The sequence below is a fragment of the Otolemur garnettii genome, unplaced genomic scaffold (genome assembly GCF_000181295.1).
Source record: "Otolemur garnettii isolate 467f Iridium unplaced genomic scaffold, OtoGar3 scaffold00009, whole genome shotgun sequence".
NCBI lineage: Eukaryota > Metazoa > Chordata > Mammalia > Primates > Galagidae > Otolemur > Otolemur garnettii.
In genome coordinates, this window is record NW_003852404.1 from 3,759,312 (window position 1) to 3,774,895 (window position 15,584).

A 15,584-nucleotide genomic window follows, 5' to 3' on the forward strand; every position below is an offset into this window, starting at 1 on the left:
GGTTCTATCCTGTGCTCTACCCGAAGGTAAGACTGGATCTAGGTCATGCTCACTGAGGGTGGGTGGGTAACTAGATGACTGATCATTTATTGGGTACCTTTTATATGCAGGGTATTTCCCCCAAGTTCTCTTATTTAAAATTATCTCTTATTTCCCCTCAAAATAAGCCTGTGAAGTCCACAGTTTGCAAACAGGAATCGCAGGAAAGTTCTGTGCCTTACCCAAGGTGCACAGCAGACAAGGAGGCCTGCATTTAAACCAGTCTGCTTTGGAGGCAGGCCTTACTCAGGTCTGGAAACTCTCAGTGCTGTGTGGGGACCCTCCTAAAAGCCACTTATACTTCAGTCCTCCCCCAGGCTGGGTCTCTTTTCCACTGGCCTTGCTTTCTGGTCTCAGAGGTGACCTGGGGAGAGAGAACAGTCTAGACAGCCCTATAAATAAATGCTGCTTCATGGTCAGCAACTACATTCCCAGTTTGGGTGCTGGCTGCTGGGTTCCAGACACTGTGACAAGGGGGAAATTGGGGCTTCTATCTTCAATGAGCCAGGGGGACTTCCTGAATGAAGAAAGGCATGTAACCCTAGTGGCCCTGACTGAATTCTGGAGCAGTGTAAGCTCCCTAGGGATGGAGTTGTCCAGGAAAGATGTCCTGAAGGAAAGGGCCTCAGTAGTCAGGTCTTGCCTCCTAGTCACAGAAGAGGAACCTGAGGCCCAAGATGAGGAGCAGAACTTGCTCACTGTCCCATGGCAAACTGGTGGACTTGGCTTCCTCTAGAACAGGTGTCCTCAAACTGCCGCCTGCCGAGGACATTTATCCGGCCTGCCAGGTGTTTTTGCCACCACTGCCTGTCCCGCTTAGCAGCCGACTCGTCCCGGGGGCCCGCAGTCTGGCCCTCCAGCAGTCTGAGGGACAGTGAACTGGCCCCCTGTTTATAAAGTTTGAGGACCCCTGCTCTAGAAGGATGAGGTGGGATTATAAAGGAGCTAAGGGGTGACCTGAGTATTACAGAGTAGAGTGGGGTGGACTTGGCCATGGCAGTCAGGGCTCGCAGGAAAACTCAGAAGCAGTGAACTTAAGTTTTGGGATCCTACAGACGTGGCGTCAGGCTCCAACTCCACACATGCCCCCAAGCCATCTACTGCAGGCAAGTTGCTCAAGTTCTGTGAAACCAAGGTTCGGAGAGGCCAGCTGGAGTGGCTCTCCCCACCCCAGGCTGTTTTGAGAATTACCTGAGATGATGCCGGCAGAGAGCCTGGCCCAAGGCTTGGCACATGAGGGCAACTTGTAGTACTCTCTTTAACCCTCTATCCTCTCCTGCAGGCTTCCCGGCTCATTGTCACCTTTGACGAGCATGTTATCAGCAATAACTTCAAATTTGGAGTCATTTATCAGAAACTCGGCCAGGTGTGGTCCCCTCTTCCTCCCTGCTGCCCTATCCCACTCAGCCTTGTATCCGGGACTGTCACCAGGAGAGCACCCACCAAGGGACTCAGGAACCCAGGGCTGCCATGGGTCTTCCCTCTGGCCCTCTGTGGATATGAGTGGGGACAGGAGGGCAGGGGATGCTCAGAAGCTCCAGCTCAATGATCGTGGCCCTTTTATGTGGTCCCCAGACCTCTGAGGAAGAACTCTTCAGCACTAATGAGGAAAGTCCCGCCTTCGTGGAGTTCCTCGAATTTCTTGGCCAGAAAGTCAAACTGCAGGACTTCAAGGGGTGAGTATAAGAGTGGAGTAAGCAGAGTGTAATCTGATCTATGCCCCTGGGCAGGGAGGGAGCCCTCATCCTGGCCCCTTGGAGGCCTGGCTGGGGCTGGAGACTAAGCTGTGGCCTGGGGGGGTCTGGGAGCAGGTTCCGAGGAGGCCTAGACGTGACCCACGGGCAGACAGGGACTGAATCTGTGTACTGCAACTTCCGCAACAAGGAGATCATGTTTCACGTGTCCACCAAGCTGCCCTACACAGAAGGGGACGCCCAGCAGGTAGCCTGGGCACCCACCCGCCTGCTTCCCACCTCTGCCTGTCCCCCCGCCATTTACGTGTGTGCTCAGAGTCCATCACACTGGGCTCAGTGATGGGCCCTGGGATACAGAGATAGAAATGATCCCCCCACTTCTTGGCTCTAGTTGGGGCAGGGAGATAGGCTACTGCAATGCTAGGAAAGCCTCAGTTTCTACATCTGGGACATTGGAATAATAATAGCACCTACCCCATAGGTGAGCGTGGGTGGATGACCCAGAGTGACTGGAACAGTACCTGGTACATTGAAAGAACTCTCTAGATGTGAGCTGGGGCTTTTAGGGGTATGAAGAGCATTGTGGGGATGTATGGGGATACTGAGTCTTGGCAGAGGTGGGAAGTGGGAGTCAGGAAAAGATTTCAAGATAAAGGGACTTTTAGGCTGTGAAGGAGCTGGGAGAAGGAAGGGGGACAGTTCCAGGTGGAGAGAACAGCTTCTGCAAAGGCCCAGGGTCAGGAAAGTTCAGGACACATTCCGGGAACTGAACTCAGAAACTTGCCACCTTGTCCTGAGCTTCCTGAGTAAGGTGGTCTGCCTTACCCCATGTCCTCAGCCCAGGGGGTTAAAAGGGTAATGTGAGAAAATTAAAGCATTAATTCCTTATTTTGTGTGTCTTTTAATTTTATTTTAGTAAGAGCCTCTGTTCGTTTTAGCAATATGAATGTATACCAAGTAGACCTTATTTGTTCAATGAGGGGCTGTTCTGGGGGTATTTAGATAGGAGAACGGCTAAGAGATAGGGCCTAGGGGCCAGAAGACCTGGGCTCGAGTCCCCTAGCTCACTGCAGGACCTTACAGCTCCCTTCTCTCTTGGACTCAGTTTCCTCATCTATCACAGGATGCTAAGAACAAATAATTTTACATTTTTTAGCACTTTTGGACAGGGAAGCAAATCCTTAGACATGCCCTCTGTCTACCCTAAGCCCTCCCAAACCTGTGTGGGCACCCCCTTCCCAGTGGGCCCCTCTCTGGCCAGACCGTGAAGGCCGTGGCGGCTCTGTGCTCAGTTGCAGCGGAAGCGGCACATCGGGAATGACATAGTAGCTGTGGTCTTCCAGGATGAGAACACGCCCTTCGTGCCCGACATGATCGCGTCCAACTTCCTGCATGCTTATGTGGTGGTGCAGGCCGAGGGCGGGGGTCCTGACGGCCCCCTCTACAAGGTGGGTGATCCAGGAGCCTCCCAGGGCAGCAGCACAGCCCTGGCCACAGCTCTACCCTCACTGGGGTGCCTCTCTCGGCTTCAGGGGACTGTGGAGGGCTCTGATGTTTGGGAGATTCTCATTGCATCCTCTCTGCTCCCAAAGCTCATCCCCTCAAAGAGGCTGATTACTCTTCTCCACTTCAAAGCCTGGTACACCTTCCTCTACCTCCTTTTGCCTCCTCAGCCTTCATCCTCCCCTCCTCACCACTCAAACTCAGGGCAAAGGATGAAGCAGCAGAAATCCTTGTAAAAAGGATTCATTCAACCAGCAGCCATGGAGCCTCCCCACAAAGGGCAGGGCAGGGAGGCGGATTAGGGGTTTCTGCTGGTACGGGCAGAGCAGGCCATGGCCCTCATAGGGACTGACAGCTGCTTTCCCTTCTAGGTGTCCGTCACAGCAAGAGATGACGTGCCTTTCTTTGGGCCTCCCCTCCCAGACCCTGCTGTGTTCAGGAAGGTAAGAGGCAGCCCCCAAGCCCTGGTCATGGACAGAGTAGGACTAAATGGGTGGGGCCCGGGGGGGGGGGTACACACATTCTACCTTCTAAGGTCCTGAGGCCTGACTGCATGTCAGAATAGCTGCCGCTCACCCCCCCCTTCCCCCCCGCCAGCTGTGCAAGTGAGGCCTGGCTTTTCTGTTCACTTAAAAAATATGGCGTTTTTTGGGCAGTGCCTGTGGCTCAAAGGAGTAGGGAGCTAGCCCTATATGCTGGAGGTGGCAGGTTCAAGCCCAACCCCTGCCAAAAACTGCCAAAGAAAGAAAGAAAGAAAAAATGTGACTTTTTAAAAAAACCAGGTCGCAGAGTAAACTACATCGTTGTTTTACATTTTCTATAGCAGACTACTAGCCTTTCCTCTTTCTATTCTGTTTTTGATGGTTCCAGTCTTCTTTTCCTCTAAAATGTCTGAAAGGGGGGCGCACACATCTCTCTCACCTCTCAGAAGCCACACTTCAAGCCTTGGCTTCAGCCCCATACACCACACATTCTGCTGCTCCAGACAGAGGCAGTAGGAGACCCCCACTTGGACCCTACCATCTGTAGGGGATGGATGGCCATGAAGGGCACAGGGCTCTGGGGTGCTGAGCCCAGGGAGATGCTCTTCTGGGAGTGAAGAGGGTAACCCACAGCAGGGCCTGGCTCAGGACTGCTAGCCCCTGACCCATTGGGGTTTTGCCCCTTGTTTCTGTATTCATCTGATCCCCCTTTCTCCTCTCCTCCACACTGGGGGTTCCCAGGGGCCGGAGTTCCAGGAATTTTTGCTGACAAAACTGATCAATGCTGAGTATGCATGCTACAAGGCAGAGAAGTTTGCCAAACTGGAGGTGAGGGTGGGCCCTTAGCCGTGGGAGGGCTGTCTGGGGGAGGATGGTTTTGTGGATGAGAAGGGCTTGGGTCAGGAAGAGGGAGTCAGGACATTGCAGGGGTAGTGAGGAATGCCCAGGAGAGGGTCAGAGGTAGGCGGGCTGCCAGAAGATACCCTGAGGAGGAGGGGGATGGGGGGTGGGAATGTGAACCCGCATCTGGAAGGAGCTGTGAGGGGACCCTTGATCTGCGCTGGGCAGAGCAAAGCGGGTGCAGGGGCTCTCCCCACTTCCTGCTTACCCAAAGCAGGTGGCCCTCACTCAGAAGGTGGCCGGGATTCGAACTCTGGGGGCTGCTCAGTGGGGCCTCCCCTGACTACCTGGCCTGCCCCACAGGAGCGGACACGAGCTGCCCTCCTGGAGACGCTCTATGAGGAGCTGCATATCCACAGCCAGTCCATGATGGGGCTGGGCGGCGATGAGGACAAGATGGAGAATGGCGGCGGTGGGGGTGGCTTCTTCGAGTCTTTCAAGGTGAAGGGCCCCAGGTTTACCTGGTGGAGCCTGGGGCTACTGTACACAGCGCGGGGGTGTGGCTAGAATTGGCTTGTGCGGGAGGCGGGGCTGGGGTGGGGCTAAGGGACAAGGGGGAGGGCAGAGGTGAGAGTATAGCTAGAGTCAGCTCGTGTGGGTGGGGCTAATGGTGGCTCAGGGGTGTGGCTAGAGTTGGTTTACGTGGGAGGGGGTTGGAGGGATGGCTTGGGGTGAATTTAGGCGTCAGGATGTGCTTAGACTTGGGGACGTCACCTGGGCCTTGGGTAGAATTTGAGGCTGGGTGTAGAGTGTAAGGTAGGGCTGCGGCTTGGGGAGGAGTTAGTGGCTGGAGGTGGGACCTAAGCTTAGAAATTTACCTGGCAATTCTGCTGCTGGTACAATGGATAGTGGCTGCCTGGTTGGGAGGCTGATAAGAGAAGAGGAGGCCCCAAGACTGAAATAGAGGTTTCAGAAGGGGTGTGTGAACTGAGCGACCATTGGAGAGGGACCTGGCCTGACTGTTCCTAGTTTAGCTTAGCCTTGAGATCACAGACTCTGGGTTCAAATCCCAGCTCTGCCACTGACCATCCTGGGCATTGCCTGAGCTTCAGTGTCTTCATCTGTTGAGTAGGATGATGGAAGCTTACCTCATACAATTATCACTGTTTGTGAAGCAGTCAGGTTAGTGCGATATAAGTAAAAAAACAAAGAGCAAAACCCTGCCAACCGTTGTCCAGGTGAGAAGAGGAGGAAGGGGACATACTCTTTCTCCTTGCACAGGGCCTGGACTCACTCAGGCTGCAAGGCCCTACACCGTAGCTTCTTTGCCATCGTCTCTTCCACCCAGCCAGGGCAGTTTACAGAACTAGAGTGATGGGTTTGCATAGGAGATTAGCCCAGCTGCCCATGCCTGTGCTGGGACCATGGAACTAAGGTGAACAGACTCTTTGAGAAAAAAGCTTGGAGAGAGCCTTGCCCCTGGAGACAGGGAGCAGGTGGGGTCAACACAGGTCAGGGGTATCCTCTTTGAGGTCCCACATCTGGTAGACCTAGGTTAGGTCAAATGGTTTCTCCAAGGCAGCAGAGTCCCTGGTTAAGGCCATGGAGTTTGTCATATGGGATCCAGGCTCACCCCTGCCTCAGTTTTATCATGTGCGAAATGGGCCTGATGCTGGTCTCCACCTTGTAGGACAGACTGAACAACAGAATGCTTGCAAAGCACTTGGCCCCATAACAAGCATTTGGTATAGATTCGTCTGAAAAAAGCAAGGAAGGAAGAAAAGGAGGGGAGAAAAGAAAGAAGAAAGCCCTAAGAGGCCCTTAACAGGAAAGAGATTTAGGTTTCTGGGGGCTCTCTGTGCATACTTTGGCTCATGACCCAGTATCTTCCGCAGTCCTTATAACAACCACATGAGGAAGAGACTCAGCCTGTGTTGCTTGGAGGCTCAGAGAGGTGAAGTGGCTTGCCCAAGGCCACCCAGCAAGTTAGTAGCAAAGCCAAGGCCCCAAAAACTCTTAGGCCCCATGTGTACCTGCCTGTCATGTGGCAGTTAAGGAAACTGAGACCTTATGAGGGGAAGAGACTTCCTGGGGTCACCTAGAATGGCATTGATAGGGAAGCGACCAAATGCCTGGGCTCCTAGGTTTCTCCAAGAGGGTGGGACCTTATGAATCCTGTGCCTCTTTCCTCCCACCTCCCCTTCACAGCGGGTCATCCGGAGCCGCAGCCAGTCCATGGACGCCATGGGGCTGAGCAACAAGAAGCCCAGCACTGTGTCCACCAGCCACAGTGGGAGCTTTGCACCCAACAACCCTGACCTGGCCAAGGCTGCTGGAATAGTGAGTGCCCTCCTCTGTATAGTCCCCTATCCATCCCCCAGGGCCCTCAGCTCTCCCCTGCCTCCTGAGGCCTGGCCCACCTCTCTCTGTTGCCATGCTGTCCATGACCCATCCTGGGGTCTGGGCTCAGTCTAGCCATTGCTCTCCATGGGGGCATACTGGGGTACTGAGAGCCTACAACCCCCTCTCTAGCTCCTGGGCCCTCCCCTCCTCCTGGCTCCTATGTTTTGGGGTACAACTTTCTGCAGGACACCTCTAGGGCAGCCTCTATGTCACATTCCTTATTGAGAACCTCCTAACCGTTGTGTGCTGAGACCTGGGCTGCTGTGTGGGCACCTACTGTCAAGCTTTGAGTTTCTGGGAAGAGCTGCTGTGTGTCAGACTGTGGGTACCACGTGTATGTCAGAACCTGGGCTGCTGTGTGGGTGTGTACTCTGTGAGCATCTGCTGTGGGCCTGGCCCTGAGTTCCTATGAGCACCTACTATGTGTCGGGTCCTGGGCTGCTGTGTGGGCATCAACTTTGTATGCACCTACTATGTGCTGTGCCCTGGGCTGCTATGTGAGAACCTACTGTGTGTCAGGAAATGGAATGCTGTATGAGCACACAGTGTGTGCTGAGCTTCATATATCGGTGAACACCTACTGTGTGTCAGGAAATGGAATGCTGTATGAGCACACAGTGTGTGCTGAGCTTCATATATCGGTGAACACCTACTGTGTATCAGGAAGTGAGCTGCTATGTGGACACTTCCTTGTGAGCACCTCCTACTGTGTGTCTGCGGCAGCTGGGATCTCTGTGGTTGTGGCTGCCTATTGTGTGTCTGGAATCAGGCTGCTGTGTGAGCACCTCCCGGGTGATCACTGGCTATCTTCCAGGCTCTGGGATTCTGCTGCTCACACTCGGGTAGTGCTGGGCACGGAGATGAATAAGGCCTGCAGTTGTGGGCATAGCTGCTATCCACCGCCTTGTGGCCACCCCAGGACACTGCAGTCACCACTCTGCTCCTCATCCTTCCATTCTTCCATTCATTCATCCATTCATTCATCCATCCATCCTTTACTGACTGTCTGTTGCATGCCAATCTCTGTGTTCAGTGCTATGAGGCTGTGTCACATGGCAGGAGGGAACCCTCACCCCTGCCCCGTGGTCTGGCCTGGCCAGGGGAGCAAGGTGGGGCTTCTGCTGTCCCCAAGTCCAATTGGCAGTCACCAAGCCCATTATCATCAGAGGAGCAGGCCCAACTTCCACCCAACCCAGATTTACCAACTACTCCCTTCCTCCCCACTGGAGTGACCCAGCCTCTTGTGGGTGGCCGCAGAGGGGCCCCGGGGACAGGGCCAGGCCAGCAGCACCCACCATGGCAGTAACCAGACCCATTTCTGTTTTTGTTTTTGCACAACTCTCCCTATCTCCATGTTGCCTCTCCCCCCTCCTTCTCTTTCCTTGTTTTTTCTTCCCTTCCTCCCATTCCTTTCTTTTTGACCCATCTCTGCCCTCTGCCACCTGGTTTCCTCTCCTACCATCCTTTTGCTCCTTCTCCTCCCCTTTCTACTGTTCTCACTCCTGCATTTTTCTTTTTGCCTCCCTTTATTTCCGTCTGTCTCTGACCCTCACCTGGGCCCGTCTCTGTGTCTTATTTCTGTCTGTCTCTCTGGATTTCCCTCTCTGCCCACCCGGTACACTCTTGCCCACTTGCTCTGTCACATGTCCCTGTCTCTGTGTGGCTATTTGTCCATCTCTCTCCCTGCCCACTCTGCCCTCTGTCTTTCTGTGCATTTCTCTTTCCCTTCCCCACCTCTGTCCCCCTCTGCTTTCTAACTCCTACACCATTCGTTTTCTTTTCTCCCCCTGTCTGTCGTCCACCTTTCCTGTCTCACCTCTCTGTGTCTTCCCCTCTATTATTTGTGTGTCTCTCTTTCTCTTTCTCTGCCCCGCCCTCTGCTGCTTGCCAGTCATTGCTTATTCCTGGGAAAAGTGCAAGTAGATTCGGACGCCGGGGCAGTGCCATAGGCATAGGAACGGTGGAAGAGGTTGTCGTCCGTGGGGCCACCGGCTCTGGAGGCTGCCTGCACGCGCTGTTCTCTGCTCGCTCTCAGGACGGAGGCCATATTGGGGACGTTACCCACCTCTCTTCCCCGGAACAGGCCCAGGGGCGTGCGGGATGGAGTGGCAGCAGCTCCAGTAGCACTTACCACCTGCTTTGAGGACTGGGACCTGTGCCACAGCCAGTGTCCTGGCATTGGCCCTGCCCCAGCCCCCGCCTCTGGGACCCTGGCCCAGTTCCCACCAGCATCCAGTACCCAAAAACCCTATGTCCAGCTGCACGTCCCCCAATATCGCCAGTCTGCATGGAGCGCCATCCCCGTCCCCTGCCCTGACTTCCCCTCCCCATGAACTGGTCTAGGCAATCCTGCCCTTCCTTACCTTCTTGGGACCTGCCTTCCTGCCTCCCTAGAGAAGCTGGGGGCGTGCTTCTGGCGCCTGGGGCATCCTACTGCAGTGTGTATGGAAAGTAGGGGGATCTTTCAGCTGCTGGGCCAGAGCTTCCCCCAGTCAGTGTGGAGGTTCTGGGGAAGGGCAGGCCTGGCCTGGGGCAGGGGCTTGAGTTGCTTCACCACCCACCTTCAGGCTATAGGCCCCTTGAAACCCCATGGTGGGGGCCTCTATTCTGAGGACTCGGCCTCTACCCAGCCCAGCCCAGAGTGGCTGCCCCAGCCCCCTCGGGCCCTGCTGTTCTCCTGGGCCTGGATCCTGGGGTCAGGTGTGCCCTGTGATCTCGCTGGGTGGGGGCTGTCTCTGGAGATGGACATTTTCTCTTCTTCTTTCTTGCTGGTCACCTCTGCTTCAGGGCCTGGGCAGCAGGGTCCCCAAGGAGGGTGTGGGGGGCATGGGGCTCCCAGGGCACATAGCACTGAGTTGGGGCCTCTCCCTACAGTCATTAATTGTCCCCGGGAAGAGCCCCACGAGGAAGAAGTCTGGCCCATTTGGCTCCCGCCGCAGCAGCGCCATTGGCATTGAGAACATTCAGGAGGTACAGGAGAAAAGGTGAGTGGAGTGGGGTGGCAGCACCCTGCTGCCCTCCAGCCCCTTCCCTGACCCCTGCCCATCCTCTGCCTCTGTCTGCCACAGTGACAGCAGTGTCGCCAAGACCCTGCTGCTTGTCAGGCACCAGGGCCAGCACTAGCTAAGGGAAAGCTCTTTCCCAGTTCCACTGGCTCCCTGAGGATCTGCACCTTACAGATCAAGAAGCTATAGGTCACAGGGGTCAGGGGCTTGCCCGGGTCACAGGGCTGGTGTGATTTGAGGTAGGACTTGGACTTGAGCCCTGGTCTGTTCAGAGCCAGCACCTGTACTCCTTCCACTGCCCCAGCATCTGTAGGAAGGTCCAGGTGCTGGTGTCCAGGCAGGCTGCAGAGTGGGCTGGGGGGTAGTGCGTGTGTGTGGTGTGTAGGCAGCAGGGTGAGCAGAGAATAGTTCCTGGGTATAAATACTGTCTCCACCTTTCTGGATCTGTGTGTCTTTGGGCAAGCCGTTATACTTCTCTGAGCCTCACTGTCCCAATCTGAATAGGGTAAGAACACAGCTGACAACATGGGGCTGCCTCAAGGGCTCTGTGAAGCAGAGTCAGGTGCCCTGGGAGTGCTCAGGAAGTAACCTGGGCACTGTCCTCACTGCTGTGAGGAGACAGCATGCTGAGGTCCTGGGTTTCGGTCTTGGCACCACCATGTCCTAGCTGTGCATCCCTGAGCAGGTTCCTTATCATAACCGGGAGGGAACCTCCATCAAAACCTGCCCCCATCATTGGCCAGGCAAGCCAGGGAGCCTACAGGACTGCTCTGGGGTTGGCCTCTGAGGATGCATGTGTGGGTTGGAGGCAGGAGGTGTCATGACCTCCCCACCTGGGCCTCATTCTACCCGGATGCCAGGCCCAGTGCTAAATCTCCTCACTGCCCCTGTGTGCCCTGCAGGGAGAGCCCTCCAGCTGGCCAGAAGACCCCAGACAGCGGGCACGTCTCACAGGAGCCCAAATCAGAGAACTCATCCACTCAGAGCTCCCCAGAGATGCCCACGACCAAAAACAGGTTGGGGTTTGGGCCACACAGGGCTCAGGGTCTTGGGAGTGATAGACTTATCTTTTCCATACCCCCTCACCCAGGAATGCCCAGGAGCCTCATCAAGGTATCAGGGAGACCTGGGCACTCTCGGTTCTTCCTTAACCCACACCCACTAAGCACTTTGTGTTTGCCACACTCTGGGATATAGCAGTGCACTGTGCCTCTCTGGTTGGTCCCTGCCTCACAGCTGCAGGTCCAGTGTAACTTTATAAGCCATTTCCAGATTGTGATAATTGGAGGAAACCAAAGCTGGGGACAGGGAAGCAATGAAGGCCTGGGGTTGGTGATGTTTTAGATGAGCCTTCAGAAAAGACATCTCTATCTCTAAGGGGGTAACAGGTGAATTGATAGGCATGGCAGAGAGAAGAGGGTGCCAGAAGGAGCACAAGTCCAAAAGCCTTGAGGTAGACTTGAGGGATTGAAAGAAGGGTGGTGTGCAGTTGGAGCCGAGTGAGTGAGGGGCCAGACATTGTGACATTGTGCTGGGTGATGGTAGGAGTGAGGTCAGGAGCTGAGCAGGCGCTAGCTTATGGGTTTGGAGACTGTATAAGAGGTTGAATTTTATCCTAAATGTGACAAGGAACTCTCAGAAGATTTTAATTAAGAGAGCAATGCTTTCAAAAGCTTACTGTGGTTGTTTTGTGGAGGAGGAGCTGGAGGCGGGACAGGCACAGAGCTGAGGACCACCTTGGTGCTGCTGGACTCTGCTGCAGAGGCAGGCAGTTGAATGGAGTCAGGAAAGGGGGACAGGGAGGCACAAGGCCTGCAGTAGCGAGGGTCATGTCCACCTTGGGAGGAGGATTCTAGGAAGGCCTCCCGGAACTAGAGTCCTTGGCTGATTTTTGAAAAATGAATTTGCCTTTTGGGATCTGAGAGAAGGGCTAAGACTCCAGGCTAGAGACATCAGGCCCTGAGCGTAGAAGTACTGAGTGAGGTGAGAGAGGAGACTGTGGTGTTGCCTGGACTTGTGGCTGAGTGCCCTGGGCTGTGTGCCTACCTGCCTGTGCCTCTGGGTCTCCTCACCTGAGGGATGGTGGGTCTAATCATGATAGTGATGAGGTAACACAGGTGAAGGCACTCGGAACAGTACCAGGTACACAGCAGTACATGCACACTCAGTGATACTAGTATCGTTAATCGTTACTGTTACGGTAAGCCAAGGGAATTCAACTGTGGATAGTGGGGAGCCATGAGAGAGTTTAGAGCAGAGAAGGAGCAGGGTCAGATCATGAGTTAGGAAGGACAGTGGGGCTGAGGGGAGGCTGCATGGGGTACTGGGGAGGCTCAGAGGTCTAAGGAACTGGAATTGGGGTCATAGAAGTGCTCGGTTGGCTACAGGCTAGGGGGCGGGCAAGGGAGTGGCCCAGGGGATGCTCAGGGTGGGCGCAGGCTAATGGAGCACTGTCTCTGGCAGAGTGGAGACAGCAGCCCAGAGAGCAGAAGCGCTGAAGGACTTCTCCCGCTCCTCATCCAGTGCCAGCAGCTTCGCCAGCGTGGTGGAGGAGACAGAAGGCGTGGATGGGGAGGACACAGGCCTGGTGAGGGGTCCAGGGGATCAAGTGCTCCACAGGAGTCTGAAGGGGGACTCTCTGGTCTCTGGAGATGGTCTGGGTAGAAATGTAAGCCTGCGTGTGGCTGAGATATGATCAGGGGACCCAGCCCCCAAAGCAGTACAGACTAATGCTCCCTTCCAGTGCTCTCCACAGGAAACTGGGTCCCCGGGATTGTTGGAGATTTGGCCACACCCCGTCTCATCTCTCCCCACTTCCGATATTCTGTGCTCCTTTGCAGCCCCCCAGATTTCCCAAGCCTACTCCACCTCTGGGGCTTTGCACAGGCCATTTCCTCTGGAACACTCTTCCTGCTTTTCCTTCCCTCCTTGCCAGGCTCACTCCTACTAATCCTCCTCAACTCAGTCTCAGACACCTCCTCCTGAAAGCCTTTTTGATTTTTCCAGCCCAGGGTAGGTTAGGAACCACCCTTTATGCTCTCACGGTGCCTGAGTGCCTTAGCACTCCTGTCATTCTCCATTCAGCAACCTTTAGTGGGCACCAGTCCTTGCCAGGCCCTGCTTGGCTCAGGGTCTTCTCTTAGCCTGTCTTGCCTCCTGGAGTATGGGATCCCAAAGGCAGGGACTAGGCCTGATTTATCCCAGTGGCTCGGCCCCAGACAATATTAGTGAATGTTTGTTGAGTGAATGAGTGGGAGGGGGTGGTGTGTACCTGGGCCTGAGCCTACCCCCACTCTGCCCTCCTGTGGTCTCCCTGCTCCATCCTCCTTGCAGGGGCTGAGAGTGGGGGCTTGTGGAGTGCAGCGAGGGTGCAGGTTGGGGGCAGCCAGTGCCATGGCTGAGCTCTCCCCACCTCCCTCATCCCTAGGAGAGCATCTCGTCCTCAGGAACACCCCACAAGCGGGACTCCTTCATCTATAGCACATGGTTGGAGGACAGTGTCAGCACCACAAGTGGCGGCAGCTCCCCAGGTACCAGACCAGGGCAGCTTCCCTGCCAGAAGGGCTGCTCCTGGGGCAGGAAGGGGACAGGGTTGGGCACAAGCAGTGGGACTACGTGGTGGGTATGTGATGTGATTGTACCTGTCCAGGGTGTGGGGGGCAGTGAACAGGTGATTGTCCAGCCTAGGGTTGTGGGGCACATTGTAGGGCTAGTGGTTTCTGGAAAAGGGTCTCTGAGGATAATGAAAGTGACAAGGAAGGGAATTAAGAGTGGGGCTCCCTGAGGGGGGACTTGGCAGGGTTAGGGAGCACTGGTGCCAACTGTCCACCCATGCCCCCGTCTCCCTGGTGCTTCCCCGTGGCCAGTGAGGTGGCTCCCTCCTGCCCCCCTCCCCAGGCCCCTCTCGGTCACCCCACCCAGACGCCGGCAAGTCGGGGGACCCTGCGTGTCCCGAGATCAAGATCCAGCTGGAAGCGTCTGAGCAGCACATGCCCCAGCTGGTACGTGTCACCACCTGGGGGCTGGCCTGGGAGGCCCCTCATGGGAGGGGAGACAGGGATAGAGGCTGGACCAGGAGGGGGAGCTCGTCCAGTCTGGGCACAGCCCATGACCTCTCACCTGTGTCTCCTGGCCCACGTCTCCATCTGTCCCGACACCTACCTCACCACCATGGTCTGTCTTTGCAGGGCTGTTAGCCAGGCTGCCCCCTCTGAAGGTGACACTGAGCAGGTCAGACCCATCCCCTTAGCTCATGTGGTGGGAGAGGTGGGACTGGGTGGAGGTTGGGCTGACTCCTCCCTGTCCCTCTGTCCCCTATTTGGGGTGAGAGCTCTGTGCCTAGGTTTGAGTCTTGTGCCATTTAGTTGCTAGATGATTTGGGCAGGTCATGGCCACTGTCTAGGCAGTGAGAGTAGTAAGTGCTACATGACCTCTGCCATGAGTCAGTGGAAGGGTTTGGTGGGAGGTGGGTGGTATTGAGAAACATACCAGTTGAGCCTTAATGTTCACTTAATGTTCACACAGGGGCATTGGCACCTCTCTCCAGGGTTTGGTGCTTGCTGGCTAGGGAAAGGTTTAAGGGGTTCCCAGTAGGATGGAAAGACTTAGAGCCTGGAGCTCCAAGAATGGGCCCCTCCCTACAGGTTTCTGTCACCCTCAATCATGGTGTCTGTGTCCTGTCACTCTGCAGATGAGGCCACAGAAGCATAAGGTGAAGATGCTGTGTCAAGTCCAGGCAGACGAGACCTCTTCTCCCAAGGCCAATACCAACCCACAGGCTGCCCCCTGCCTCCCTGACCTCCCCTTGGCCCACCCATCTGGGCTGTCTCTGCAGGGCAGAGCCATCCAGACCTGAGATTGGGGAAGCTGCTGGCATCGTCCCCACCCACCAGGCTGGGGGGCTGGGCTGGGGCAGGGATTGGTCAGTTGCAATAGGCCTGCAGGCCTAGCTTTCCCCCACCCTGGTTCTTCATGACCCTTGAGTGTCCTTCTGGACTCAGGCAGCAGGGTGGGAGAAAGGAATTGAGAAAGCTCAGTGCACAGAGCCTGCCATGGAGGCAGCAGCGTATGAAGTATGGGGGAGTGAGCACTGGGCGGGGAGTCATGAGTATCCTGGCTTCTGATTTGGATTCTGCTGTGAGACTCTAAGAAAGTCACTCTGCCTCTCTGGACACCTCTGCTATAAATGGACAAGAATATGTCAGAGGTCACTGAAGACTGTGATTCCATGCCCTGTCCCAGAAGAGGGGATTATCCTCCCAGGGACCTCCCATCACCCTACCCTGCTTTTTGAGGTCCCTGGGGCCCTGGGTGGGCTGAGGGGCACAGGGAGCTGGCTATACCCGTTGCCTCTACCAGGCCCTCAAGCTCTACCACAGATCTGCCAATGCCCTGTCCACTGCCTACATGTGACAGACAAGTGACCCCTTGGGGAATAGGGACCTACCTGGCTCCTTGGCCAGCACCCAGCTTAACCCTTGTCACCCCATGTTCCTGGGCACTCCAAGCTGAGGGTCTCAGCTGGCGTAGAGTCACAGGCCTTGCCTCTTCTCCCACCAGTGCCATGGAGGGGGAAGCCAGGCATGGCTTCTGGGAATCCCTGTCCTTGTGTGTATCTG

The 15,584-nt window shown here is 55.6% G+C and overlaps 1 protein-coding gene across 1 annotated transcript in view; it reads left to right on the top strand.

Moving 5' to 3' along the window:
- Positions 1 to 15,378, top strand: part of RAP1GAP (RAP1 GTPase activating protein) — a 24,655-nt gene extending 9,277 nt beyond the window's left edge. Inside the window, exons 8-23 of the mRNA XM_023509766.1 lie at positions 3 to 26; positions 1,322 to 1,405; positions 1,615 to 1,715; positions 1,851 to 1,980; positions 3,026 to 3,181; positions 3,608 to 3,679; positions 4,460 to 4,546; positions 4,922 to 5,059; positions 6,767 to 6,898; positions 8,853 to 8,930; positions 9,836 to 9,945; positions 10,869 to 10,982; positions 12,430 to 12,553; positions 13,394 to 13,496; positions 13,864 to 14,087; positions 15,325 to 15,378. Coding sequence (XP_023365534.1) covers positions 3 to 26; positions 1,322 to 1,405; positions 1,615 to 1,715; positions 1,851 to 1,980; positions 3,026 to 3,181; positions 3,608 to 3,679; positions 4,460 to 4,546; positions 4,922 to 5,059; positions 6,767 to 6,898; positions 8,853 to 8,930; positions 9,836 to 9,945; positions 10,869 to 10,982; positions 12,430 to 12,553; positions 13,394 to 13,496; positions 13,864 to 14,087; positions 15,325 to 15,378 — 1,731 coding nt within the window. The remainder of the gene's footprint in view (positions 1 to 2; positions 27 to 1,321; positions 1,406 to 1,614; positions 1,716 to 1,850; positions 1,981 to 3,025; positions 3,182 to 3,607; positions 3,680 to 4,459; positions 4,547 to 4,921; positions 5,060 to 6,766; positions 6,899 to 8,852; positions 8,931 to 9,835; positions 9,946 to 10,868; positions 10,983 to 12,429; positions 12,554 to 13,393; positions 13,497 to 13,863; positions 14,088 to 15,324) is intronic.
- The last annotated feature ends 206 nt before the right edge of the window (positions 15,379 to 15,584 follow it).